Source organism: Marmota marmota, unplaced genomic scaffold, assembly GCF_001458135.2.
Source record: "Marmota marmota marmota unplaced genomic scaffold, marMar, whole genome shotgun sequence".
Taxonomy (NCBI): Eukaryota; Metazoa; Chordata; class Mammalia; order Rodentia; family Sciuridae; genus Marmota; species Marmota marmota.
Window position 1 is genome coordinate 51,159,361 of NW_026000229.1, and position 26,850 is coordinate 51,186,210.

Genomic DNA, 26,850 nt, shown 5'->3' on the forward strand with positions numbered 1-26,850 from the left:
AAAAAATAAGAAACTGGGGATGATAAAGCACCCCCAGGTTCAATTTCAATACCAAATATATATACATACACACACACATACATAAATATATAATATATAAATAATATGTAATATATATTGTAATATTATATACAATACACATATAAATGTGTATATATGTATGCATACTCACACACACACGTGTGTGTGTGTGTGTGTGTGTATTAGTAAGATAAAGTCACATTTGATTTTTTATCAAGTGAGCTTTGGGGCAGTATTAGAGTTCTAAGTACTCATTTTTAGGTAAATTTCAATTCATTAATGTTTGTGAAGCTACTCGGAATATTTAGAAAGAATAAAACAAAGCAGAGTGACTTCTGCTTCCAGTCAGATAAAGTAGACTTAATTTTCCCCATTCTTCCTGGTAAGCAAAACTGAACATCCTGAACATTATATATAATATCAACACACAAGACTTTGACATGTAAAGAAAAGAGTGCAGATAACTAGAAGCTTTAGAATCTGGAAAACAACACAGTAATGAGATCTCTGGGCTTTCTTTTTGCTGCATGAATCCCAGATTGGTTGCTAGAGAAGCTGGCAACCCAACAGGCATAGATTTAAAAAAAAAAAAAAAAAAAGCCAGGTGCAGTGGTGCTCGCCTGTATCCCAGTGGCTATGGAAGCTAAGACAGAAGGATTGCGAGTTCAAAGCCAGCCTCAGCAAAAGTGAGGCGCTAAACAACTCAGTGAGACCTGTCTCTAAATAAAATGCAAAATAGAGCTGGGGATGAGGCTCAGTGGTTGAGTGCCCCTGAGTTCAATCCCCAGTACCAAAAAAAAAAAGAAAAAAAAATCCCCCAACAAAAGGCTGCTTTCTCTAGCTAAAGAACCAGGCAGGAAATGGCCAAATCAGATACTTTTAGAAAATAACCTCTTTACAACAGCCAAAACCAAAGTGAAAACTTTGACAAATACGGAGCAAGAAGTCTAGATTTCCATCCGCTCCAGGGGCCCCAATATGCCCACCTGGTTAGTGTCAAAGAAGGCAGAAGAAGGAACCAGAGCTTTCATTTGAGTTGTGTAGTAATGAGATCCCTTTTGATGGGATCATTGGAGACTACTTCTAGCCTTCTGCCCCTACCCCCAGCAATAATGAGGTGTGTTTTTCCTTCCCTGCTGGGTGGGGTCAGAGGGGCCTAGTGGAGAGTCAAGACTTTTACCATCCAACAAAAGGGAGGCCACCTTCCTTGCCCTCACCTACAATGTAGTTTCAGTGGAAGCCACAAGGGCCAAAGTAATGAGGTACTCTTACCCCTCTTAACTGGGGAAGTAGCAGGAAGACTTGGTGGGCAGCCTCTGCCAAGTAGGAAGGAGGAGTCCTCCCATTGGGTTTCAATAGTTGCCTCTCATAAATGCCAGGGAAAGTAAAGTCTTTCAATGGGGACTTGAGAGGCAATACCAACGATCCCTTTTGTTTGATTTTCAAGACTGCTAGAGCCAAATGTGGGATATCATAGGACTACAGAGCTATGTAGGTGGAACATTCCTAATCCAAAAATGCAAAATCTAGAGTGCTCTGAAATTCAAAACTTTGGGGGTGTTGATAGGAAACTCAAAACATTTGAATTTTTAGGGCTGGGGTTGTGGCTCAGTGGTAGAGCACTCGCCTAGCATGTGTGACACCCTGGGTTCGATCCTCAGCACCACATTAAAAAAATAAATAAAATAAAGGTTAAAAAAAATTGGATTTTAGCCGGCAAAAAGCGAGGTTCTAAACAACTCAGTGACACCCTGTCTTTAAATAAAATACAAAAAATAGGGGCTGGGGTTGTGGCTCAGCAGTAGAGCGCTTGCCTAGCATGTGCGAGGCACTGGGTTCCATCCTCAGCACCATAAATAAATAAATAAATAAATAAATAAATAAATAAATGTATTGTATCCAACTACAACTAATATATATATATATATATATGTGTGTGTGTGTGTGTGTGTGTGTGTGTGTATAAAATACAAAAATAGGACTGGGGATTTAGCTTAGTGGTTAAGTGCCCCTGAGTTAAAAAAAAAAAAAAAAAAGACAAACCACAAACAACAACAAAAAACTTTTGGATTTTAGAGCAGTTTGGATTTTAGAATTTCAGTTTAGGGATGTTCGACTGGTAAAGTGCATGCAACTATTCAAAAATCCAAAAATCTCTCAATTCTGAAATACTTCTGGTCCCAAGCATTTCAGATAAGGGAAATTCAACCTGTATTTATTTTCCTTCAGCCTGATATTCTGTTTCTAATGCATGTGTTTTCTGGCCTTTGTGATACTCAGTGGATATGATAACTTGTCTTGACAACAATCCCTAACTTTTCAAACAAATCATAATCTTGGTGTTGCTGTAAAGGTATTTTGTACATATGATCAAAATCCATAGTCAGTTAACATTATAAGGGGCAGATAATTGGAGAGACCTGATTCAATCAGTTGAAAGGCCTAAAGAGCAGAGTTGAAGGTTCTCTAATGAAGAAGAACATGTCTAAAAGTTCCAGCCTGCCCTTCCTGATAACCTTCCCCAGGAATGTCAGACTTCCTTAGCCAGTCCCACAATCACATAAGACAATCTGTCATAAATGTCACATATTTTCTACTAGTTCTGTTTCCATATTTCTCTACCGTACAGCTTGTATTATAGTGGAAATCTAAATCACTGTGGAATGAAGTAGTGCACAAACAAAAAGTAAATAATACTTTCATATCTCATTCGTCTGCCCAGAGTCAAGTCCACTCTCTCTCCCTTTAATATAGTCTACCTTCTACCTTTCTTTCTCTTTTGTCCTCCTTGGTCCTATCCCCCCTAATGTCCTGAACATCTTTACGTCATCACTGTCTCTTTCCAAATACTTATTGGAATTACAAAAATAAAAACGAAAAATGAAACTAACCTATTTGGAACTTCAATCCCCGTGGATTTCCATACTACTCTTTCCCTTCACTGTCAGGCTTTTTGCAAATATATTTCTTTTCTACTTCTTTCATTTCCTACCTTTAACCCACTGGTATCAGGTTTCTATATTTACTACTCTACTGAAACTGAACCTCTTGAACTTTCAGGGTTGAAACACCTCCTGGTCACCAAATCCAACTACACCTGCTAGTTGCTTCCCAATATCCATTCTCCTCTTTTTCCTTTGTAATAGAGCCCTGGACAAGTTGTCCAGCTGAAAAGTTAATTTTTCAGAATCTTTTGCCTCTAGGAGTGCCCTGTTATTCAACTGTGACCAATGAAAATGTAGTAGAATTATAGAATGGAGCTTCTAGAACACTCTGAATTTAAAAAGATGGAACATGCCCAGCTCTTTCCATTTCTCTTTTCTCCTCAAGTAGAGATGTAATGTCTGGAGCATTAGCAGCTATCTTAGGTCAGTAAGTCAGGACTTAACCTTGAGGGTATAAACTGAGTGGAATGGTGTACAAAGATATATAGACCTGAGTTTTGTCCTTAGGGCAACAGAAAATTGCCAAACCAGAATCAGACTGAATTCCTCCAGGCTTCTAACATCTTTTTCATGAGAGAATAAATGTTTAGATGTTTGAGCCACTGTAGCAGGGTCTGTTACTAGTAGCCTAATGAAGTCTGTGATGGATACATAAGTGGCCTCTCATTGTTCATTCTTTCATTTATTATATAAATATTCAAGCACCTACTTTGTGTCAGGCACTATTTTATAGACAGTGGAAAAAAGACAAAATTCACCAGGTTTAAAAAGTATTTAAACATAGAGAAGTCAGGGTCCACATGGGTATTTTGTAGCATAAAGAAGAAATTGAGGAGTAGTTTTATTTATTTATTTATTTATTTATTTATTTATTATTTGTGTGTGTGTGTGTCTTTTTTTTTTTTTTTTTTTTTTTTTTTTGATACTAGGATTGAACCCAGGGGTGCTTTACTGCTGAGATACGTGCCTAGCCCCTTATTTATTTATTTAGTACAAGGGATTGGATCCAGGGCACTGAGTCACATCCCTAGCCCTTTTTATTTTTTTTGAGATAGGGACTCTCTTAGTTGCTTAGGGCCTTGCTAAGTTGCTAGAATGGCCTCAAACTTTCCATCCTCCTGATTCAGCCTCCTGAGTCACTGGGATTATAGGCATGTGCCACCACGCCCAGTGAAGAAGTATAGTTTTGAGAAATATTACTTTGATGTTACTATTTAATCTTCAATAAAATCCTTGGGAAAGAAGGCAGAAAGAAAGGAAAGTCTAAAATAGCCCTGCTACAGTCCATCATTTAGATTTCTGATGGAAGCAGCACCAGGGAAGACAGGCCAGTGGTAAAGGAAAACCCAAAGCAGCGTGCTGTCACTGGAGCCCAGAGAAAAAAAATGTTTTATAAACAGGAAAGATCAGGGCTGGGGTCCTGGCTCAGTGGTAGAGTGCTTGCCTCACACATATGAGGCACTGGGTTTGATCCTCAGCACTACATAAAAATAAATAGAATAGGAACAACATGGGTTTAATGAGATTTGGAGTCAGCTACAGAGAACTACATTTCTTCATTTTCAAAAACCAAAAAATTAACCAGGAATCTAAAGAAACTTAGGTTTCACAGCTCCAAAAGAATAGGCCTTGAACTTAAATTTGTGACTGCCATTTTGTATTTGTTTGTTTAAGGAATTCTCCAAATTGTTTAAATTCAAACCCCATGAAATCTAGATGTGCCCTTCTTCATCATCCTTTACCTCTGTCAAATCCCGACTACATAAACGTCATTGACATTACTTCTTTCTTAGCTTCTTATGTCACCTTACTCTCCTCCACTCTTGTCTCTTCTGCCATTCCCTAACTAAAGACACCGGCTAACATTAAACTTCAACCTTGTTCTTGTTACATACACTATGCCTTTGCCAATTTAGTCATATCATCCATATATGCATAACTCCCAAATTTCTATTCCCAGCTCTGATTTCTACCTCCCAAATATGGGCAAAGAATTATTCTCTTTTGAAATAAAAGTTTATCATTTTATAAAGCTCAAAAGCAAAACATGAAATGGACAAAAAGGGAAAGAAAGAAATACATGCTTGGTTCACTCAGAATTATTTACTTGCATGCGCTTTTGGAAAAGAAATAGAAGACAGCCTATCTTAGTTCTCTACTGTCGATTAACAAATTACCCCATATTTATTGGTTTAAAACAACATCTATTAGGGGCTGGGGTTGTGGCTCAGTGGTAGAGCGCTCGCTAGGCGCTGGGTTCGATCCTCAGCACCACATAAAAATAAATAAAATAAAAGTATTGTATCCAACTACAATATATATATAAAACAAAACAAAACAAAAAAACTCACAACATCTATTATGTCCCTGAGACAGCAGTCTGGCTTAGTTGGGTCATCAGCTTCAGGTACTTTCACGGGCTGCAATTAAGTTCTTGACAGTCATTTCAGGTCTAAAATGGGGAAGGCTCCACTTCCTAGCTCCCCCATACGGTGTTGGCTGGACTCGGTTCCTTCAAGGTGGTGGTACTGAGGGTCTCCATCAGCTCCTGGCTAGCTCCTTTCGTGCAGTTCCACCCCACACCACAGGTGGCAGAAGCAGCCCTTCCCTGCTTGCGGTTTTCAACTCCGCTTCTGTCTCTGTCAGAACCGACCAAGTCAGTATGGCGGGGGGGGGGGGGCAATTGCCACAGGAACGGTACAGGCTCGCTTTCCTCAGAGATGCTCCCCACCGTGATTGGTCACTTTAGAGCACAAGATAAGGATGTACGTGCCCACTCGTGATGGTGACTAGAAAGTTCCCAGACCTGGCTCTCGCATGCCTGGCCGGTTTTCCGCCCCCACCGGGCGGGAAAGGTGCGCCCGGCCGCTGAGGCTCGACCCGGAAGCTGCAGCGCGGGCTGCGCTCGCCTCTCCGCGGGGACTGTGGCCTCCGCGCGGAGTCTGTGGGCCAGCCGCGTCCTCTGTCCGTCCGAATCCATGGGTCTCCATGGCGACGGCAGGGTGGGGGGCGGGCAGCCGGAGCAGGGCTGCGGCGCTCCGGGGGCCTCGGCGGCGGCGTCACGGTGTTCGCCGCTGTAGCCTCAGTGTTCACCCTCACGCTGCCCGCCTCGGTGCCGGGGGGTAGACTCGGGTAAAGTACTCTCAGGCCGCCCCTCCCGCCCTCTCCCCTGGTCCCACTGCGGGAAGCCGCGGCCGCCGCTCCCGGTTCAGTCCAGTGGGCTCGGGCCTCCCATGCACCCGCTGGTTTGCAGCGCGGGGTTCATGCTTCGGAACCAGTTCTTCCATGCCAGTGACTCTGGTTTCGTTAGTTCCTGGGCTTTAGAGAAAGGGCTCCTGTGGGTTTCTCGAGAGGGGGTTCACCGACCTTCCCACTTCCCCAGGTCGTTTTTTCCGACCCTGACTTTACTTACCATTCCCCTTTAGTCCGCTTATGTTACTTAACGAGCCCTCGTGTTTCACACAAAAGGAAATAACAGTAAGGGCGAATGGATTCCCTGAGAGAATTCTAGCGTGCATAGAGACAAGTTACAAATCCTGGAGACATAAGAGGGAAACGTGACTGAGAGAGAGAGTCTCAGAATAGCTCGTCAGGAGAGTCTTCTGAGGAGGTGATATTTTAGTTGAAACCAGAGTATTGACAAAGAATCGTGCAGAATATTTGGAGAACCCTTTAAAAAAGTGGGATCAGATCTGGCTTTAAGCAGCTTCTAATAAAAGGAAAAGCACGACTCCTGGGCCCTTTCACATTCATTCTTGTTCTGTATTTGAGACTAGAAACAAAGTCTCAGTTTTGTTTCTGTTTTACTACCAAATTAAGTGGATCATCCAAGTAATGCCTTATAACTGGCAGTAATTGACTCAGAACAGTGCTGTAACTTTAGGCAGTAAATCTCTATCCTCAAGAAATGGTGTACTACTTATCTTTTATTGGATGACATATTACCCCAAATTTAGTGGCTAGAAGCAGCAGACGTTTATTATCTCCCGATTGGGGTAGATTCAGAAGATGGGTGCAGTTTAGCCAGGTGCACTATGTAGGACAAGGTTGCAGCCATGGTGTGGTCTGGGGCCACAGTCCACTGGAGGCTCCATTTGAGGAAAATCTGCTTCTAAACTCAACCTAGTTCCAAGCTATTCGGTTCTCTCTATAAAATAGCTGACATGTCAAAAGAAAGAGATAGGGCACCTCTGTCTGACACCTGTCATTTTGTAACCTAATCCTGGAAGTGTTATGCCATTGCCCTGTTTTATTCGAGGGACTCAGTAAATCCAGCCCACATTCAAGGGGGAGAGGATTACACAAGTGAGAATTCCAGGAGTTGGGGATTATTGGGAGCTGTCTTCAAGGCTGCCTACCACATTGAAGTTCCCCAACATTCTGTTTTTCTATTCATTACCTTTCCAATTTCTTTCAGGTCCTATTCAGTGGTTCATTAGTGTACGAGGGAATGGAGGTTTCCAAGATTTATATTAAATAGTGGGAGTAGCTTTGTGGATGTGAGTTTTAACATTGGAGTGCACTATTCAAAGATTAGATAGTTTTATTACCTGTTTTTAAAACAGCTACTTATGGTTGTCTGAGCCTTAGTATGGGATAGGATGAATAAGAACATTTAGTGAGCGCTAACTATGCCAGCACTAACTATACCAAATGCTTTTTATGGACTGATGTTTTAGCCCTCCCAGGTACTCTGAGGTAGGTACTATTATTACCTTCCTCTTGTAGATGAGAAAACCAAGGCTAAGCTATGTCCAAAGTCACAGTAAGTCAGTGCTGTCAGGGAAAAAACCCAAGTAGATGGCCTTTAGAACAGGCACTGGTAACCTGTACTTTGTCAAAGAATTTTATGAGATACTTTGTTACATCCACCATCACAGATGTAATAATATTTAAAGCCTGTTAAAATCTATGGTTGTTTACTCATACCTGTAATCCCAGCTACTCTGGAAGCTGAGAAGGATGATCACAAGTTCAGGGTCATCCTGGCAACTTATTGAGATCCTCTCAAAATTTTTAAATCATAAATAAGAGCTGGAGATGTAGCTTAGTGATAGAGTGCTTGCCTACTCTGCACAAGGCTCTAGATTCAATCTTCAGTACTGAAAAAGAAAGAAAAAAAAAAACCTACGGCTGCGATCTTGTTTTTATTAATGAAGTATTTTTCCTCAAAAGAATAAAGGTATATATTCCCCAAACTTTTTTAGGTGTTCTCATTTGCTTAATTTGATACTCAATAGTGGTTGCTTCTAATAGTTTTATGTTTATTTTGGGGAATAAGTAAACTGTTTTTCGTCTATATAACAGTATGGAAACTTTGTTTAATCATATCTTTGATCATTTTGTTTGTGTGTTGAGTGTACTGTTCTACTTGAATATTTACGAAATAATTTTCTTATCAATAAACAGAACACATCTCAAACAAAATAATGCATGTATTCTTCTTCCCAATAAGTCTTAAGTTATACTGCATAAACCCATGGCATTGTGTGGCTTTGTTAAATTATAACAGTATAATTAACATTTAAGAAATAGGAAAAAAGAAATATGAAAGGAACTGGGTTTTATAAACATTAAGCGTCTGTAGACAACTCTGAGCTTGCACCAGTTTGCTTCCTAGATAACAAACTATGGGTCCCATTGTTGCCTGGAAAACTTGGGTTCCAAAGGTGTCTTGAGTAGCAAGTATGACAGTGTAGTGTGTCTTTTGATCAAGTTTGGTCCTAAAGGGACCCAAGTTTTTGAGTAAGATCAAGAAATCTTCCATCAAAAACAATGATCATGTAGTTCCAATGTAAGTAGGACTTAACTTTGAAGAAACACCAGCTTAAAGGGTCAGGACAGCTGGGTTCTGTGGCATATCCTCCTGAAGCAGGAGTAGGAGGATCACAAGTTTGAAGGTACCCTTGGCAACTTAGTCCTAATCTAAAAGTCTAAAAAATAAATAAATAAAAGGACTGGGGATGTAGCTCAGTGGTAAAATGCCCTGTGGATTGAATCCCCAGTACAAAAAAATAAATGGAAGAGAATGAATAATGATTGCAAAATTTTGAACTCATACTTTGTCACACAGATATAAGAACAACAAGAAAAAAAAATGATCAAAAGAGTTTGGAACAGCAGACGTAAGAGCTAACCTGTTAAGGAGAAAACTATACTTGAGAGTAGTTACAAAAGGAAAAATTATCCTGAATATTTTTAGACCATAAATAATTTATTTAAAAAGAAATATTTGGGATTCAAAAAGTACCTTAATTTCTACTCATGAGTATCTCCAGAGATTTTTTTAATGTCCTAAAGTAGGGATTAGGTCAGTGGTAAAGCATCCCTGGGATCAACCCCCAGTGCAAAACAAAACAAAACAAAAAAGTCCTCAGGTAATTGACTTAAGTGGGCAGTAGATGTCTTTGGAACCCTTAAAGGACTTCTATTTTGCAGTCATTTACCCAAGAATGAGGTAGGTGTCTTGAGTAGCAAGTATGACAATGTGGTATGTCTTTTGATCAAGTTCTATGTTCAGGGCTTGATTTAGATTGTGTGGCCAGAGGAGGAGGAGATGGGGATGTCTTGGCAGGATCATGAAATGGCTAAGATAATGTTTTTAAACTTAGTGGGAGAGAGAAATGAAAATAACTAGCCAGAATATAAGGCAATCTAAAGTGCTAAACAGACTCAAGCAAGCTCTGTAAGGAGAAAGAAGTGATTATTTCTAATGGGGGAGGCTGGAGAGAGTTGTGTAAGGAAAGGTGTCACTGAGGAGGTGGCAATTGAATGAACTAGGCCTTGAAGGATTTAAGAGAGAATGCTGGGGAAATATTCCATGGTGAGAAAATGAGTGCTAAGAGGTGCCAAAGAAGACCACTCCAGAGGAACACTGGGTATTCAGATTTCACTGAGATGAGCCTGGATTGATGGATAAGCCTGGCAAAGGGACCTTGCAACCTAGAGTTGAATGTCTTGCTGAGGAATCTGAACTTAATTCAGTAAGTAGAGACTAGTCATTGAGAAATTTTATACTGGAGATATAATCCAGCTTATTTGTCTTAATAAGTATAGTAAGCCATACTAAGCAATTTCAGTATGCAGATAAAGTGGGTTGGTCAAGTCTTGCTGAAGTCCAGGCCAGAGATAGTAAAGTCTAATTGTACCTGGGGCAGTAGAAATTAAAAGCAGAGTATTGGTACCTACTGAAGTACAAAAAACAGACATTAGTACTTTTCCTATCATGTAATACTAATCGCAAATCATCAATATTGACCGATTTCTTACATTAATATATACTACAGTGTATAGAGATGAGTCAGAAATAGTCCTTATGCTCTGGATACTTAAACTAATAACAAATAAGCACAGAATTACTGCATCATAATTCTAGAAATAATGCTAACAATGAGGAACTATAAAGCATATAATAATTTACTGATTGGAAAAAAAATGTATTATAGCAGAACCTATCAAAAGAACCTAGGTGGAAATTGTTTTAAAATATCTAAATGTATGCAAATGCCAGTATTAAGGTTATATGGCACATTTTATAAATTATCAGACTTCAGACCTTTGCACATTTGACATAAATTGTATCTTTGTAGACTATTGTGCTAAATTCTTGAGAGACGATACAGCACATTATACTAATGCTCTCTAAAAGTATTTGTGTATTTTCAAGTAAATATGACTTTCAAGAGGGAAAATAAACATTTTTTTAATGGAAATTTACCTGTATTTCCACTGACCAGTTATTGAAAACTATCAAACATAGTTTGTTCAATAAGACCTAACAGAGAAAATATTCTTTGACTATTCCATGCTGTTAAATCTCTACAGATTTACAGTTTTATCCAGTCAAATTAATGCAAAACCCCAATGCAAGCATTTGGATTTTGAAAACTTTGGAGGAGTGTCATTCTCTAATAGTAATTATTGGTTTTACATTATTTTTTCACAGGGGAACTGATCACAGCCGCACATGAGCTTGGAGTAAGTATTAGTTTTATTGTTTAATCAATGCTCTCATTAACAGTTTTAGGAATTAAGAAAGTTTAATTAAGCATAGAGTAAAGTAGATTAATTTATTTTCAAACCCTAGTTTTTAGTAACTTATAAGTACAGTACGTGACAATTTACTTTAAGTTTTAAATCCAATTAAACTAAATTATAAAGCAAAGCCTTTACTATATATACAGTGGCTGGCTTATTATCACCCCAAATTTTGTATAAGCTGTGGAGAATAAAATAAATCGGGTTAACAGTTTTAATAAGTTTATTATTTAATAAACTTTATTATGGTGCATGATCCCTTTAGGCAAGACCTTACGACTGTCAGCATGGTGGTAATCCCATAGCAGTGTGGTCTTTCAACTTTCTAACCAATATGATATTTCAGAACCTGCTTTTTTTCAAGAGCCTTTTAAATGACCCTAATGTACTGTGAACCTAGAGAACAAACTGCTTGAGAACTGACAATGAAATATGTCACCCTTTTTCGAGGTGACACACCATGTGATAGACACTGCCAAATCCACTAAAGAAAATATTTATTTGTATTGGCACAAGAGGATTACAATAGGAAACCACTATTTAAACATTTAGTCATTGGCACTTAATCTTTCTACTTGCCTGAGAAAGGGCTATACTTTTCAATTAAAGTCGGTGTGACTCTTTTCGTAGATGAAAGTCTTCTAACTGTTGCTATTTTTCCATAGGTTGCCCATCCTCCTGGCTATCCTTTGTTCACACTGGTGGCTAAACTAGCAATTACACTCTTTCCTTTTGGTTCAGTTGCCTACCGAGTCAATCTTCTCTGTGGCTTATTTGGAGCAGTAGCTGCATCATTACTTTTTTTCACCGTTTTCAGGTAAAGTTGATTAGTTAATAAGTTTTAGTATTTGGAGATGTGGATTTCTTATGGCCAACTACATACATTTAAAAAATCTTTTGTTGCTTGAGTGGTTTCCCTAACTCACGTGACTTCACTTTCTTCATTTACAGTAATTTCATATGCATTTGGCCCCTCACATGATTACATGGCTGGTTCTGCTTTATACAATGGGGTGAAGGTGTCACTGGTTCATTATCACAGTTCTCTGGTTAGGCAGAACTAATGAGGTTTGTCATTTTGTGAAGATGCAGATAGGCCAGTTTAATTCAACAATATGAAGTTCATCTTTTGATAAATGGTAAATACCATTTAATTACTCACAGCATTGCTGATGGGCAGCTGCCTTTCACACCAGATCTAATCTAGATATATTATATTCTAAATATGAACATGTATGCTTTTTGAAATGAGGTTGTTAACTAAGAAAATTATGTTTGGGATGTGGTTTTAGTTAAGTTCACTTTGTTCCAATATAGCTGCAGGGAAGGTAGGCAAACTAGACCACACTTAGTTACTGATGGAAAGCTTTCTTAGTTTGTAAGCTACTCTTGCTTTAAAAAAGTTGTAATTAGTTTAGGATATTGGTTAACTTATTTGTCTTTGATGTTTCTGTCTTCTTTACTCCTAATTTAGTCTAATCTATGCCCAAGAGGATAATAGCAAAAAGATAAATTATACTTCCTAAAATGTGAAAAACCAAATTAAAGCACTTCTTCAAAAACTTTTCTAGTTTTTAAAAATCAAATCATTTTGTATGTAAACACAGTATAATTTGAGTAGACATAATTTCAAATATAATTTTTGGAGACTAATATTTTATAATATAATGGTCATAACACTGCCCTTTAGCTAAATTCTTTCTAAATTCTTTTTTGGTTATTTATAGAAAGGTAAAAGTTAACAGTTATGACTCTCAATGTTTACTTTTAAATCTATTTGTAAAAAGCTTTCAGATTTAAATATTTTAATTATTGATGATTTATTAAATGCTTATTATTTAATTTGTTTCTATTTAGTGTTACATTTTTTTCAGTGATAGCCAAATCTTTAAGTTTGAAATTTTAAAAATAATATCTCTGATTCATTAGTGTTATGAATACTTTATTTTTCTAAATTACCAGAATAAATTTTATTAGAATTATTTCTTCTGAGTCTTTTGCAATTCAGAATCTGTCAGTATTTCCATAGAGAGAAAAGCTGATCATCTTTTTTTAAAAAATATGTAGGTATAAATTGGGATTCATCTGTTGTATATCAAATGTATGAGTTATTAATTTTCATAAAGATATTTTAAGACAGACATTTAAAGAAAACTAGTTTTTATTTTAAGAGTTCATCTTTGTTTTAGAGGATCTTTTATGTAACATACATCTATTTAAATATTATACAGCTATATAAATGCTCTTAGGCAAGTAAAGTGATTTATCTCCAAAAATTTTCTGTTTGTCAACATATTGTTTATGGCATTCCACATGAGAATACTATAAAAATCATACATAAAAACCTTTGCAAATACTGCATAGCTTTGGACTATAATTTTCCTTTGAGTTGTCCACAATTAAAAATGGCTTTTATTAATGCTTATGCTTGATTATATGACTTTTAGATAAGCACACTAGCCTGTGACCCTTTTCTTTTAATATGCAGCATTAATGATAAATTTTTATACTTGCTAATGTGTGTTTGAAATCACAACTTTAATATTACTAAACCAGGCATTTGAGTGGTTTTAGTAAGGCAGTACTTTGGAAAAGTTACTATCTTTCCGAAAAGGGATCTAACAATATTATCTCTCACATACATTTTAATATGAAAATACTTCATTATTTTGAATACAAATAACTGACAAGGTACATGTCCTTTGGGAACAACCTAGTTCAAGTGGCAAATCTGTTTTGTCAAACAATAGACACCCTTCAGAAAGGAGAAGCCATCTCTATGGTAATAGGACTAACAGTAGCCTATTGATTGAGTGGAAGAAGACATTATACAGTGTCAGCTGGCTTGTTACAATTTCATTTGTTGTATGACCTGAACTTAACCTCTAAAACCTTTCTTCTGTGAATATAAACCCAACAGCAGGACACAGTTTTTGTACAGCCATTACAGTGATGGCTTTTTTCCATTCCTAGCATACAGTAAATATATTCCTTTACAGGTTGACTCCTTTATCAGAATTTGTTTAGGAGACATTTCACTACTTTATTCATTTATAGACTAAATCATCATTCCATTTTGTTGTTGAATATTGAAGGGTTTTGATCCAGGAAACAGTTTTATTCTTTCTTCCCCCTCCCATCACTTAAGAGAACATTACTGTACATGTGGGATTAGTGCTGACTGGTGTGCAGTAAATTAATTCTTTTAACAGGTTTAGGTTTTTTTCAGGTAATTGTTCACATAGCATTCACTATATTTAGCTCTTGGGGTGGACATAAAGACCTTCTGTACCTTTTAAACAAAGATTGTATTTCAAAAGCAAATTTCTGTTTAAATGTGTTGATGTAAAAGGCTCCCTTTTTTTCAGTAAACATGACTTAGATTGAAAGAACAATTTATTCGTTGTTTCCCATTACTATGTAATTTTTGCTTTTCTTGCATCTTTCTCTTGCTTTTAAAAGCCGTAAGATGTCATTAACACTGCATTTTTTGTCAATCTTTCCTAATGGTTGGCAAGAACTCATTTATACTTGCTTTGCTCTAGTGTAGAAAGTGTATGAGTAAAACAGCACACTGAAAGCTGTATGTGTCACTGTCATTTATTGAATTAAAAATAGTAAGATTGTGGCAGTTTCTGATTTATATATTGTCCCTTTCAGGGGCATTTTAAGGCATGCATTATGTTAGGAGTTTAATCTAATACATTTCATTTGTATGAAATAATTCTTATTTAATTTGTGTACATATCTGTGTTTTTAAGGTTATGTAATAAAGTTAGTGACTTAAGGAACTGAGATTTTCCCTTTTAAGACCTTTGAAGTAAACGACTTTTAAGTTTGATTATCTGATGTTTAAAGTGTCTTATTTTCTATTTGCAATTCCCAAACCCTATTAATATAAAATAAGAAGTTATAGGTAATATAAATCACAAATATGAACATCATTTAACTTAATACTTGAATTTCAAAGTTATTTTCTAGCAAACATCAAATTAGGTCCAATATAGTAAAATAAGGAGGAGTACTAAAATCACTCTCATCAAACATCTACATTTAATATGTGCTGATCATTAAAATAGAAGAAAGTGCATTGATAGCATTGTATACAAATGCTTTATTGCAGGGAAGATTTAACTTGCTCATGGTTTCAAATGAAAACATATCTTACATCATTTATTTTGATAGTTACAGGACAGGGAATATATTCCCAACAGCCTTGAGAGTCAGCATTTCTTTTTCAAACTATTAATGACCAATGGGAACTATAAAAAAATCCATTCATCAGTGTTTCTTGAACACTCATGTGAATTGAAAGTAAAACTCTTTTAGTTTTTATAATTAAAATTCAATACTTATTTTAAAGAAAGTAAAACAAAAAGTTACTAACCATTAAATAGGCAGTTTTCTAGAAGGCAGTGTCTTAGAAAACTTGTGTAAAAACCCTAATATCGTTAACATAGTGTATTTAGAAATCAGATTTCTTAATGTCAAGCAGGCTTCTTAGAATATATGAATATTAACAATAATTAAAGGTATATTGAAACTATTTCTATTTAATACAAAGAACTTGCGATCAATTTCAGTAGTACTTAAATATGTTCTGGCAGATTATTTAGTGCCCATATTTTATGCATGGGATTTTGTCATTTTTATAAATTATATATTCCTAAACATTGTGTTGCTAAAAATTAATTTGATTATAATTTTGGAAAGCGAGTACTTGATTCTGAGCACCATCTGCTATTCTTATAGCTTCCGTTAAGATTCCATTCAATAAAGAATAGAAAATTAAAATGCCATACCTTAGAGAATGAGAATCTCCTGCTTAAGGGACATTTGGATTTTCCAGCTCAAAGAGTACTTTAGATTATTGCCATAGAGAATAATGTGAAGCTCTTTCTAATTTCTGAAGTAACTACGCATAAGTAACAAATAGTCACCAAGTTTTTGTAGTTGAAGAAGAATGGAAAGTACTGGAGCATTAATTTCCATTCAGGAGAATATCTGTCTTGATCCCTGGTTAATTGATCATATATTTCTCTCGTACTTGTATTAAAATTGCATTGACTCAGACTAGTTAAGCATATTAAGAGCTTGATTCATTTGCATTTTTTTATAAGTAGAGGGACATATTAGACTCAAATAGCATCGCTTCATTTTGAGGGGAAAAAAGCAGGGCAAAAACTCTTTTAAGACTGTAGAGTCTTTCTGACAGCTAGTCAGAGTTAGAATTAGTTCAAGGAAATGTTAATAATGCACTGCCTGGCCTAATCCCTTTGATATCACCAGGTAGCCTCCTGTTCATGGGTTAATTGCTTTAAAAGCGAAGGCAATATTCTGAGCGGTGGGCCGCTTCACCTTTTCACAGCTGTTACCATTGAGTGACAACTAAATCCCATGTGTAAGATGAGGAAGAGCTCAATCTCCAATTGGGAGAAAATTTATGTAAACCGCAATCCCTTCAGAATGTGCGGAAGTCATAGACTTTCTTGATTTACTCTGCTTTTCCCAGAAAGCTCTATTGTTCACTTTCCTAAGTCCCATCAACCCTTTGTAGCAGAATATCACAGCGGCAGCAGATAGCTTGAAATATATAAATGCTATCATAGCTCTGATTAATAGCAGTGCTTATGAGTCAAGTCTGATAACAGTGCAGCTCTCCACTCAATTTCAGATACTGCTAATGGAATCTGTCTTCTCCAATTGTAATATGAGAAGGCCTAATTTGCCATGGAGCTTGGAGCTGTCACCAGTAGGGGATTGTGGGGTCAGATGGGAGCTGCCAGGTTTTTGCCCTGCAGCTTGTATCTCTCACTTTGAATAGAGCAGCCCCCTGCCTGCCAGTTAGCTGATAGGCCGCCGTGGGGTTTATGCCACTATGTACAATAGGAGAGGGCTACATAGGCTGACTTTATAATTGTGAAGCTAGCTCATATTTCCACAGCTACTGTGCTGCATAATTTCTAATAAGTGGTTTTAACAAATGTCAGATTATGAAAAGTTTCCTCAATTACAAAAACTTATAAAACATTTAAATTGCTAAATCTGTTTCCTGCCGAGATTTTGCCACTGGAACTAGTCATCAGTTATTATGACTGCCCTAATAAATGCATATATTTCTTAAAATTACAAATAAAATATAGGTCATAACTCATATAGACTTGCCACTTTTCAGAGCCATAAAAATAGAAAACAATCTTAACAAATTGAAATATTAAGATATACTTCCCAACTTTGCATATTCAAACTCCTTAATATTAATTCTCTATTGTTAAGTTGGTTGGTGTTGCTGATGTAGTTTAATACTTTCATTCTGTGGGTTTAATTATTTGGATTTTTAAACTTGCTTTTAAGATACTTTTAAGCATTGTGAAAATTATGCAACATCTTCTAAGTTTTCAGTTAAAAAGGACTGTGTATGAAAGATGTTGGCCAGTGCCTTTGAGAATAATATGCTGAAATATACTTTTACCAGTTTCAGTTTTACTACTGAATGCAAAGTATACTATCAACATTATCAAGCTAATCTTGAGGTCTTGTGTGTTTTTACAGATTTCAAATAAAATGTTCTAAAATATGTAATTTGATGGTTATTTTAAACTGTGAAGTACCTCAAGAAGGTATTGCCTTGCATTTTGAAGTTATTTGGCATACCATGAAAACTTAGTAAAATGTAAATAATGGTGATTCCTATAAAGACTAGTTCATTTTTTTCTTTTAGGGGTATAAGTTGATGGGGTATAATAAAATGAATTATTTGAAACCTTTGTCATTTATTAATTAATGTATGAATCTTAATTCTAATATAAATGGTCTGATTATATCTTATTTATGGAAGCTCTTCATAATCTTATTTTTCCCATTTCAGTTGCATTTTTTGAAGGCTTTTTCATTTTTTCCTCCAATTTTATATAGTGGTTTAAAATCAGGATTAATACTTGGTACTTTTATATGGTACTGCTGGTTAATATTTACATAGCTGAAAATACAGGTGAAACGGTTTACCTTTTGATTGATTCTCATCAAAGAGAATTAACCTTGGTAGGATTTTTTTTTCTGGAGTTACAGTAAATTTATCTGCAAATTTTTTTAAACTATGGAAATGTTTAAAAACATTTTAGACCCAGTGGGTGGTAGCTTCAGAGATACACCTTTAACATATCACATTTTCAATGACTGATTATGTTCATTAGGTCTAAACTTGAAAATGTTTACATTCTAATGCTTTCTAATCGACCATGAATATAATATTCCCACAGAGCACTTGACATATATTATATGCCCAGTGCTGAAAGAACGTAACCTTAGCAGTACTTATATTTTCATAGCTTAGCTTCCCAGTATCACCATTCCCAAGGTAGACTGGAAAGATAAATATATGGCATTGATTATGTGAATGAACAAGAAGGGAACATTGTATCATTTTCACGAGCAAAACTCAGAAAGATGAAAACATGGAAGAGTAAGGATAATAGATTTGCTGTTGATTGTATACTGCTTTATTGTACTTCTTTCCTGTAATCCTTTTCACCATTTTGGTTGTCAGTATGAATTGACACTAGCAGTAATTTCTTAAACATTATTGTTCATATGCTGCATTGTGGTCTGCCTACTCCCATTCCACTTACTTCAAGGAGTTCTCACTATAGAGGAAGGGTGCTGTAGCCTCCATGTTGGGTTCTTTTCATACAAGTAACACTGAAGGCCAATGCGGTTCATTAAATTTATGAGGTACATCATGTGTGTATTTGGAATGAATTTCAGGTTTCTGTTATTTGCCTTTTGATTTAGGGTTAGACAAACATGTTACTACACATGAAAATCAAATACAGTGTAGTAGAAAGAAAAATATACCTTATCATCAATAGCAAAACAGTGTCAATGGTGTAAATTGTAACCTGATTTATCCATTATGTCAACAGATGGATACTAGCCCATCCGTGAGGAAACTACTACACAATCAGTACTTTTCTTAGGAAGCTTCTTGGGTCTCATGGATTTTGTGGACCAAAAAGAAGGCAGTTATGTTTTAATCAAAGAATTCTGATACGTTAGGCTGCTTTTAATAGCATCACATCTTTACACTTCAGTGGGGAACCTCTGTCATTTGCATTATCTGGTTGAAGTTTAAAGTACTTGACACCTTTCCCAAACTATCTGTCATATTCTTGATATGTCTTTCTTCATTGTGCATAAACACTGTTCACTACTAGAATGTAAACTACATGATTTTAGTGTTAACCAAATAAAAAGCAATTAGGAAGATTTATTTATTGCAAATGTACTTCATAATGTTTTATATGTGAAGTATTAAATATGTTTATATAAAATAAATCATACTTCAATTACTTGGATTTGCTATTCTGAATCACCTTTTCTCTATTTGTGTAAAACCATAGAATTAAGTATATATTTATTAGCATAAAAATGTGATTGTGATTATTGATATTGACAGATGACTGTCCTTTATAATGCAGTGGTTATGGCCTTATAAGATTTTATTCTAGGGGCTAAGTGTGGTGGTGCTAGCCTATAATCCCAACTACCTAAGGGGTTGAGGAAGGAAGATCATAAGTTCAAGGGCAGCCTCGGAAACTTAGTGACATTCTGTCTTAAAATAAAAAATAAAAAGGGCTGGAGATGTAGCTTAGTGGTAGCACACTTGCCTAGCATGTGCAAATCCTTGAGTTCAATCTCCCAGTATTGCAAAAAATAAAATAAAAAATAAAAAAGATTTTATTTTTCTACAAGTCAGCTTAGATTCTACAACTATATGCTTTATTTGAAATAATATCTCCCTGATTTTGCTCTATGAGAATTGGATTGAGAATGGAAAATGTTTTTTCTCATAGTGTGGCTAACTCATCCTAAAATGTTCTTAAGTTACAATGGAAAATACACTATTTGGTGAGTTCTGGTGAAAAGAGACTTACTTTATTCACAACTTCATTTGAATTTCTCTTCTTTTTCTCAAGTTTACTATTGGTTTGTTTAAAATAATTATCAATTTCAGTAAAAAAAAAATTTTTAATGAGCTAATTTTAAGATTCTACATTAGCACATTAATTGCTTTTTTTAAAAAATAATTTGGTATGTTTATTCAAGAGAATAAAATGAAAATTGAAATAGGATTTCTTAATTGCCAAGTGAAAACCAATAGTGTTTTTGATTATGTCATTATTTTTTTAAAAAATTCATCAGACTTAGTCTTTACATAGGTGAAAATTTTGTCATATTTTGTAGGGAATTCATGTTTATAGTTCATCTGCATATGAAACTTTATGGATAATACAAGATATCTTGTTTTGTGGGCTCAAATCAATAATTTCATTTAAAACTCATATTTAAATAAAAATGTCAGATTTGACATCCCTTCTAATTATTTTTACTTATTCTTTTTTGGTTTTGTTTATTTTGGTACTGGGGATTAAACCTAGGAGTGCTTTAGTACTAAGCTATATCTCCAGACCTTTTTTAGTTTTTATTAGAGACAGGGTCTCACTAAGTTTCTGACACTAGCTTTGAACTTGCAATTTTCCTGCCTCTGCCTCCTGAGTTGCTGGGATTACAGGTGTGCACTACTGCACCCTGCTATCTATCAGTGTGTGAAAGACAACATGAGAAATTGTGAACCTTCTGTATTCTATTATTCCCTTTGAAATATGCATTTTTGTAAACAAGGTATAAATCATATAAATGTGAAGATGAAAGTGCTTTTTTAAGTAAATTATCCTTTCAGTACTCTTGCCAAAAGATTAAGACTTGACTTGAAATACAGAATGATGAAATGAGTATGCCTTAGTTTCTAGAAGATGTATCCATATCACTCTGTGTTTTTTAAAAAAATCAATGTAACAAATCCAAAATAAATCCTTGAATTTTTCCCTTAATTTCATTTGTTGCCAAGACACTATTTTTATAATTATAAAGCCCAACAACAATAAAGGACATGGATCTTGAAAGATGCAAAATGTATCCAAATACCAAAACATCTTTTGTCTTAACTTTTTACACTTATAAAAAAGAGAATTCTTTCTAAATAATGGCATACATGTGATTTTATAAGCATTATTTGAAAATGGTTGGACTAAGGTGAGGTAATTAGAAACTGTTGCTACTTGAAGCCCATTAAAAGCTTAAAATAAAGTGTGTCTAAAATTTTTAAAGGTATATAAATGGGAAAACCTTTAATTTTCAAAATGTTAAATAGCTTTTATAGAATGCGGGCACACATACATGTACACATACACATGAATGATTCACTATTATGTTGACATGATTATCCAGGGGTCTTAATAGTCCAAAAATAATTCCTTTGACTTTGAAACACATTGTATAGGGGGTTGCATGTTTTTCAAATCTGATTTCCTTATTGTGTCTTAATTTGATTACAGTTAAAAGTTTAGATGCCTGGCCTGGAAATATGGCATAGTAGGAGAGTGCTTGTCTAGGGTATGGAAGGCCCTGGGACTGATTCCCCAGAATCACCACCAATAAAATAAACTAAAATAAACTCTCTCTATTCAATACACACTTAATAGTTAAAATATATATCTATTTTTTCAATTTCGTGAAAACCTGGAGAAGGAGCAACTACCCTAGTCTCTAGTCTTAAGTTACCCTAGTCTTAGTGAAAGTCCTTTAGGGAAAACTTAGAAAAGGTGATGCTTACACTGAGTTGTAAATAATAACTGTAAGTTAGCCATGTGAAGACAAAACAGTGCTCCGGATATACAGAATCTTATTCACAAAGAAACCCAGAGGTGGAGAACCAGCTTATAAGTAAGTGATTTACATGTCATATAGTGTTGTTGAAACATGGAGTTTGAGAGGGGTTACGTTAAATGAAGCTATGTTTGGGCTGAGATTAGAACATGAAAGGTCTTGACTATGGTAATGTGTTTCTATTATGATTCAAGGGGAGTCATTAAAGGTTTAGATGCAGGAGTGTGCTAATATCAGGAATGGTTGTGAAGGCAGAAGACTTACCATACTATTGGGTTGGTTTGAGTTCCAGGGGATGATAATAACTGAAAGAGGGCAGTGGCCATGTGAGTGAAGAAAAGTTGATTAGTTTCAAAATAATTATGATATAAAATTGATAGCATTATGAAGTATGTTTAACAGGGAGTGGAAGCCTTGATGGTGACTCCAGGTCTCTTAACTTGAATAACTAAGGTAGATAATGAAAATCATGAATATAGAATGTACAGGAGTAGGATCCTTGTGAACAGAGAGGGTGGAGGTTAATTTGGTGCCCATTAACTGCAATGTTCTATGGGACATCCAGAGTTGGGGGGAGTGGTACTGGAATGGGTATATAGCAATTGGTTGGAGTTACATAAATCTGAAACTAAGAGAGCAAGTAGTGCTAGGGACAGATTTGGTGTTTTCAGTTTGTAGTTGTCAGTTGAATTCAAGATAATAGATAAAGCTGACCAGAGTATGTAAAGTTAAGAAGAGCAAATTGCCTGAGAAAGAAATCTTGGAAGAGCCCAGCTTTCAATGAATTATTGGAAAAAGAGACATTCAGCGAAGACACAGAAGGAAGATCCAGAGCTATATAAGGAAAACTGGGGGTGTCGTGGTGTCCCAAACATAAACCTAGTAGAGTGAATCTGGGAGAGTGATCATCAACAGTGTGCAACATGACAGAAAGGCCCAGAAAGCCTATGAGTGTTGGGGTCCCCAGACAGGAGTTACAGTAGTGTGCTAGGGTGAGGAAGGGGACAGAGGCTGCAGAGATGAGCCTAGCCAGACCTGAAACTGTATGAAATCATCCCTGATGTCAGCTTGCTTTTTAGTCATTTATCTCTATCTCAGTAAGGTGAACAGTGTGCTCAAAAAATGCTCAGGAAATTGGATGAGCAACATGATGAGACTGCCTACCTACAGAATCAGTGAAGGAATTGAAGGGCTCCAGGCTTCAGAAAACCATTATTAGCCTTACTGACTTGTCAGCACAAATCAAAGACTCAGCTTGCTGGGTGCTGGTGTGGGGGATCCCATCTCCTTGTCAGCATGCATGTGAAGTCAGAGCACTAGGCTGCACACTTGTTCTTCATTGCACTCCACCTGCAGACTTATTGCATGATGTACCGACCACCTCTTGGCTCTCAGGACAAATTACTTAATTTTACTGAAAAATTTTACAATTTTGAGAAGAGCTTTGTTAGACTTTTTTTTTTTTTTTTTTTTTTTTTAAATCATGGGCTGTTTTCAACAATGGAGTTCAGTTTTGGTAATTAACTATTATGTTCCATCCTTGAACAATTTGATATCCTTTTCCCCAAACTACTTTTCACTCCCTGGCATGACTTTAGCTTTCTGTTTACTCATTTCCTTGATGCCCCACTGTCCAGTTTAATTGAGACCTACAACCCCTTGCTCATCCTTATCTCCTCCCTCAGCTCCCTATTGGCTTTACTTCCTTCTTTAATCCAATCTGGGGCTCATGGTTCATTACTTGAGCTCTCTTTCCTTCTTATCCTTCTGTCCTTCTTCCTTAAGGTTGGCTCTATCCAGACTTCCCAGGCCTGGTTCTGTGCAGTCATGTGGACTGATGCTGCTCCTCTGAACCTAGTCTCTGTAGTCTCCAACCTCAGCTGAGCATTTATTGCTAACTACTAGGCCTTGTGTGTATCTCTCCTGGGCTTGTAGAGTTTTTCCACAATAAATGTTTCCAATTACCTCTACTTTTTTTAATCCACTAATTTATATTACAAATTTACAAGTTTACAGTCAGTGGATTCTAAATCTTAATGTAAAGTCAAAGTTTAAAGGCATCGTGTTCAATGTATATGCATTTAAGGAAGGACAGAATGGCCTAAAAGATTGCTGAGATCATCACCAGAGCAGGAGAGCCTCAGCAGGGTGTGGGTTGATCCAGAATCCTCAAACACACCCATGTGCAAAGGCCTCTGTGGTTGCTCCAGACCCCTTCTGGTTGCTCCAGACCATCGGGTTGCTCCAGCCTTCAGGAGGAAACAGGTGGTTTGGTGAGTCCACCCCACTTGATTCTTTCAGTATAATAGGCTCAAAATAACTGCTAATGGAAGCTAGTCAGACCATCCCAACTGGAAGACAACTCAGAGACAGGCAAATGAGACTGTAAACTGCATTAGGTTGAGTATCGTGTTTGTTTTTAGCCACTGTATTCCCAGCACATTAAACAGTAAAATTTAGTAAATATTTGATAAGTGAATAAATGTAATAACTCTGGGGGGAAAAAGTACATGCATTTAAAAAGAGACTCAGAGTTTGGCCTATAAAATGATATTGAAATAAAAGAAGTTTATAAGGCTTAGGCTATATAGATTATTTGTGAAAAGTATTATTTATGATTTAATGTATTATTTGGGATGACAGAGCATCCAAAATATTTCATATTCTACCTTTCTGCTCTTGGAGGCACACTCTCTCTCTTCTGTTTTCCACAAGGCTATGAGAACTTCAGCCTTTATTTTCATAATTTAGTCACACAGTTTCTCTTGAAAAGAATAATATAAATTATATTAAAGAGGGAAAGCAGTGTATTTCAGTTAAAATTTTTGGTTGAAAGCAATTGGATGACTATGATTAGCACAAAATAAATGTATTAAAAGGAGGTTGGGAAGAACTTTACAGTTCAGTTTTAAAAAGACAAATAATTTAAGAATTGGGCAAAGTATCTGAATTGACATTTCTCCAAGGATGTGTACTGTCCAGTAATGACCAGTAAACACAGGAAAACATGCTCAGCATCCTAAGCCATTAAGAAAATGCAAATCACAAGCTCAGTGAGATACCACTTCACACCCACTAGGATAGCTAGAATTAAAAAGCCTGGGTAACTGGTGCCCATTAAGTGTAGAGAAATCAGCCCCTGGTGCACTGCTATTGAGAGGCAAAAGATTCACTACTTGTTTTTCTTCAACTTATATTGAACTACAACCCAAATTCCTATAGACTTACCTTAAATTCCAGGCAAATTCATTTGATAATAAAAAGATTGAGATTATAGGTTTGATTTCCATTCCTTTTTTTATAATCAGTTACTTTCTCTTCTCAGCAGCCTCACAGTTTTTTTCTCTGATATGGAAGAAAATCAGGTGTAAGAAACTACGGATTATTTATTATAAAATTATCCTAATCTTGGGAGAGGAGAAGGGAAAATTCAGATTATACACTTTGCTATTGTGGGATTACTCTTCAATAATATGCTAATGTATCTATGTGTAAGTCTTAAGGTGACTGGGTAAGTTTTATCACTGAAATTGATAATTTTAAGTTCAATTTGTAAAACCTTATGGAATATTAAAAGGCAGTTAACATAGTTCATAACTAATAATAATTAATATCAACAGTTCAAATGCTTTGGGATGAATTTCTGAGTGTAATAACATGTTTAAAATTATGGATTGTGAGTTTGAGTTTCCTGAGAATTCAGTTATACTTTCTTCTCAGTTCTCTTTAATTGACCATTTGATGGTTTTAAACTTTGACAAATTGTCCTTTCAAAAAAGTAATTTTAAAACCTGACTCCATCCAGGTGTGGTAGGATACGCCTGTAATCCCAGCAGATCAGGAGGATTGGAAGTTCAAAGTCAGCCTCAGCAATTTAGTGAGACCCTAAACATAAAAAAGGCTGGTGATGTGGCTCAGTGGTTAAGTGCCCCTGGGTTCAGTCCCCAGTACCCAAACAAAAACCTGACTCCAGAGGGTTTTGAATGCAATTCAAGATTATAATGTGTTGTTTTGATAAAACATGGAAATAAACACAACTCTAATAATTAACAAAACTTCATTCTAGTCTATTCTAGACTCCAGGAGGTCCATATTTAATCAGTTAAAAGTGTAATTTATTATTAAGATAAATTATTTGACATTAAAACTAAACACTCATCTTTTAACCCACAATATAGTGGCACCAGATGGCTATACTAACAGTTAGAATCTCTAGTTCTCCACTTAACTTGCCATAGTACTTTGGAAAAGTTACCTGGCTCTTCAGCTAGTTCATTTGAAAAACAGGAATTTGTTGATTTTTTAAAAAATTTTATTTTGACAGGATGTTTCAGACTAATTTGTATTTAAATCACCTATACTCTGGAATCAATCATTTCTCCAAGCATGCTAATTTATATTTTATGTAGAGAAAGGACTTTCCAAAATAAAATTGACAGATGGAACTGAGGTGTTCCTTTAAAAATGTTAGAAATGCTTTAAGGTTAATTCATTTTCTTCCTCTGTGTGCATGAGTGTGGGTACTTCCAATATAAATAAAGTTCAAATTCAGTTCACATCTCAAAAACAAGGTCAAAATAAGCGATACAGACAATCAAATGTTATTGATGTTCAGAGATGGGATAGAAACCTGGAAATTGAAGAGAAATTTGAAAAAAGTGTAAGCTTTGAATAAATAGGAACAGGGAAGACATCTTTCTGGGGTTCAATGCAAACAAATGTGTGGTGCTAGGAATAAGCGTGTCATATTAAGGAATTTTGAGGCACTTGACTAGTTAGCAGAAATAATAATGTTGGTAATTAGCAGATGGATGGGGTTTATTTTATTGGAAGCCTGGATTTTAGGCTGACTCATTAAGAATTTATCCTACAGACAATGAAGTGTACTTAAGTTTTGAAGCTAGGTAATCAGAATATGTTTTAGGAAATTTAGTATAATGTCATATTGCAGAATAGGTTGTAATACAGAGGACAAGTTAGGAAACTATTAAATTAGTTAGGTCTGAGGCATTGTGAATATAAACAAAGGAGTTGATAGAAAACTAATTTAGAATGAAAAAGTGACTTTATGTTTAATCAGGATCACTGGGAGAGTAAAGAACTGAAAGAAATAGGAAACTGA

At 35.8% G+C, this 26,850-nt stretch overlaps 1 protein-coding gene across 1 annotated transcript in view; it reads left to right on the forward strand.

Annotated features, from left to right (window-relative positions):
• Nucleotides 1-5,944: 5,944 nt before the first annotated feature.
• The window catches only part of Tmem260 (transmembrane protein 260), a 67,288-nt gene continuing 46,382 nt past the window's right edge, over nt 5,945-26,850 (forward strand). The window contains 5 exon segments of the mRNA XM_015480919.2: nt 5,945-5,962; nt 5,965-6,088; nt 7,414-7,422; nt 10,912-10,943; nt 11,669-11,820. Of these exon segments, the coding sequence (XP_015336405.1) occupies nt 5,945-5,962; nt 5,965-6,088; nt 7,414-7,422; nt 10,912-10,943; nt 11,669-11,820 (335 nt within the window).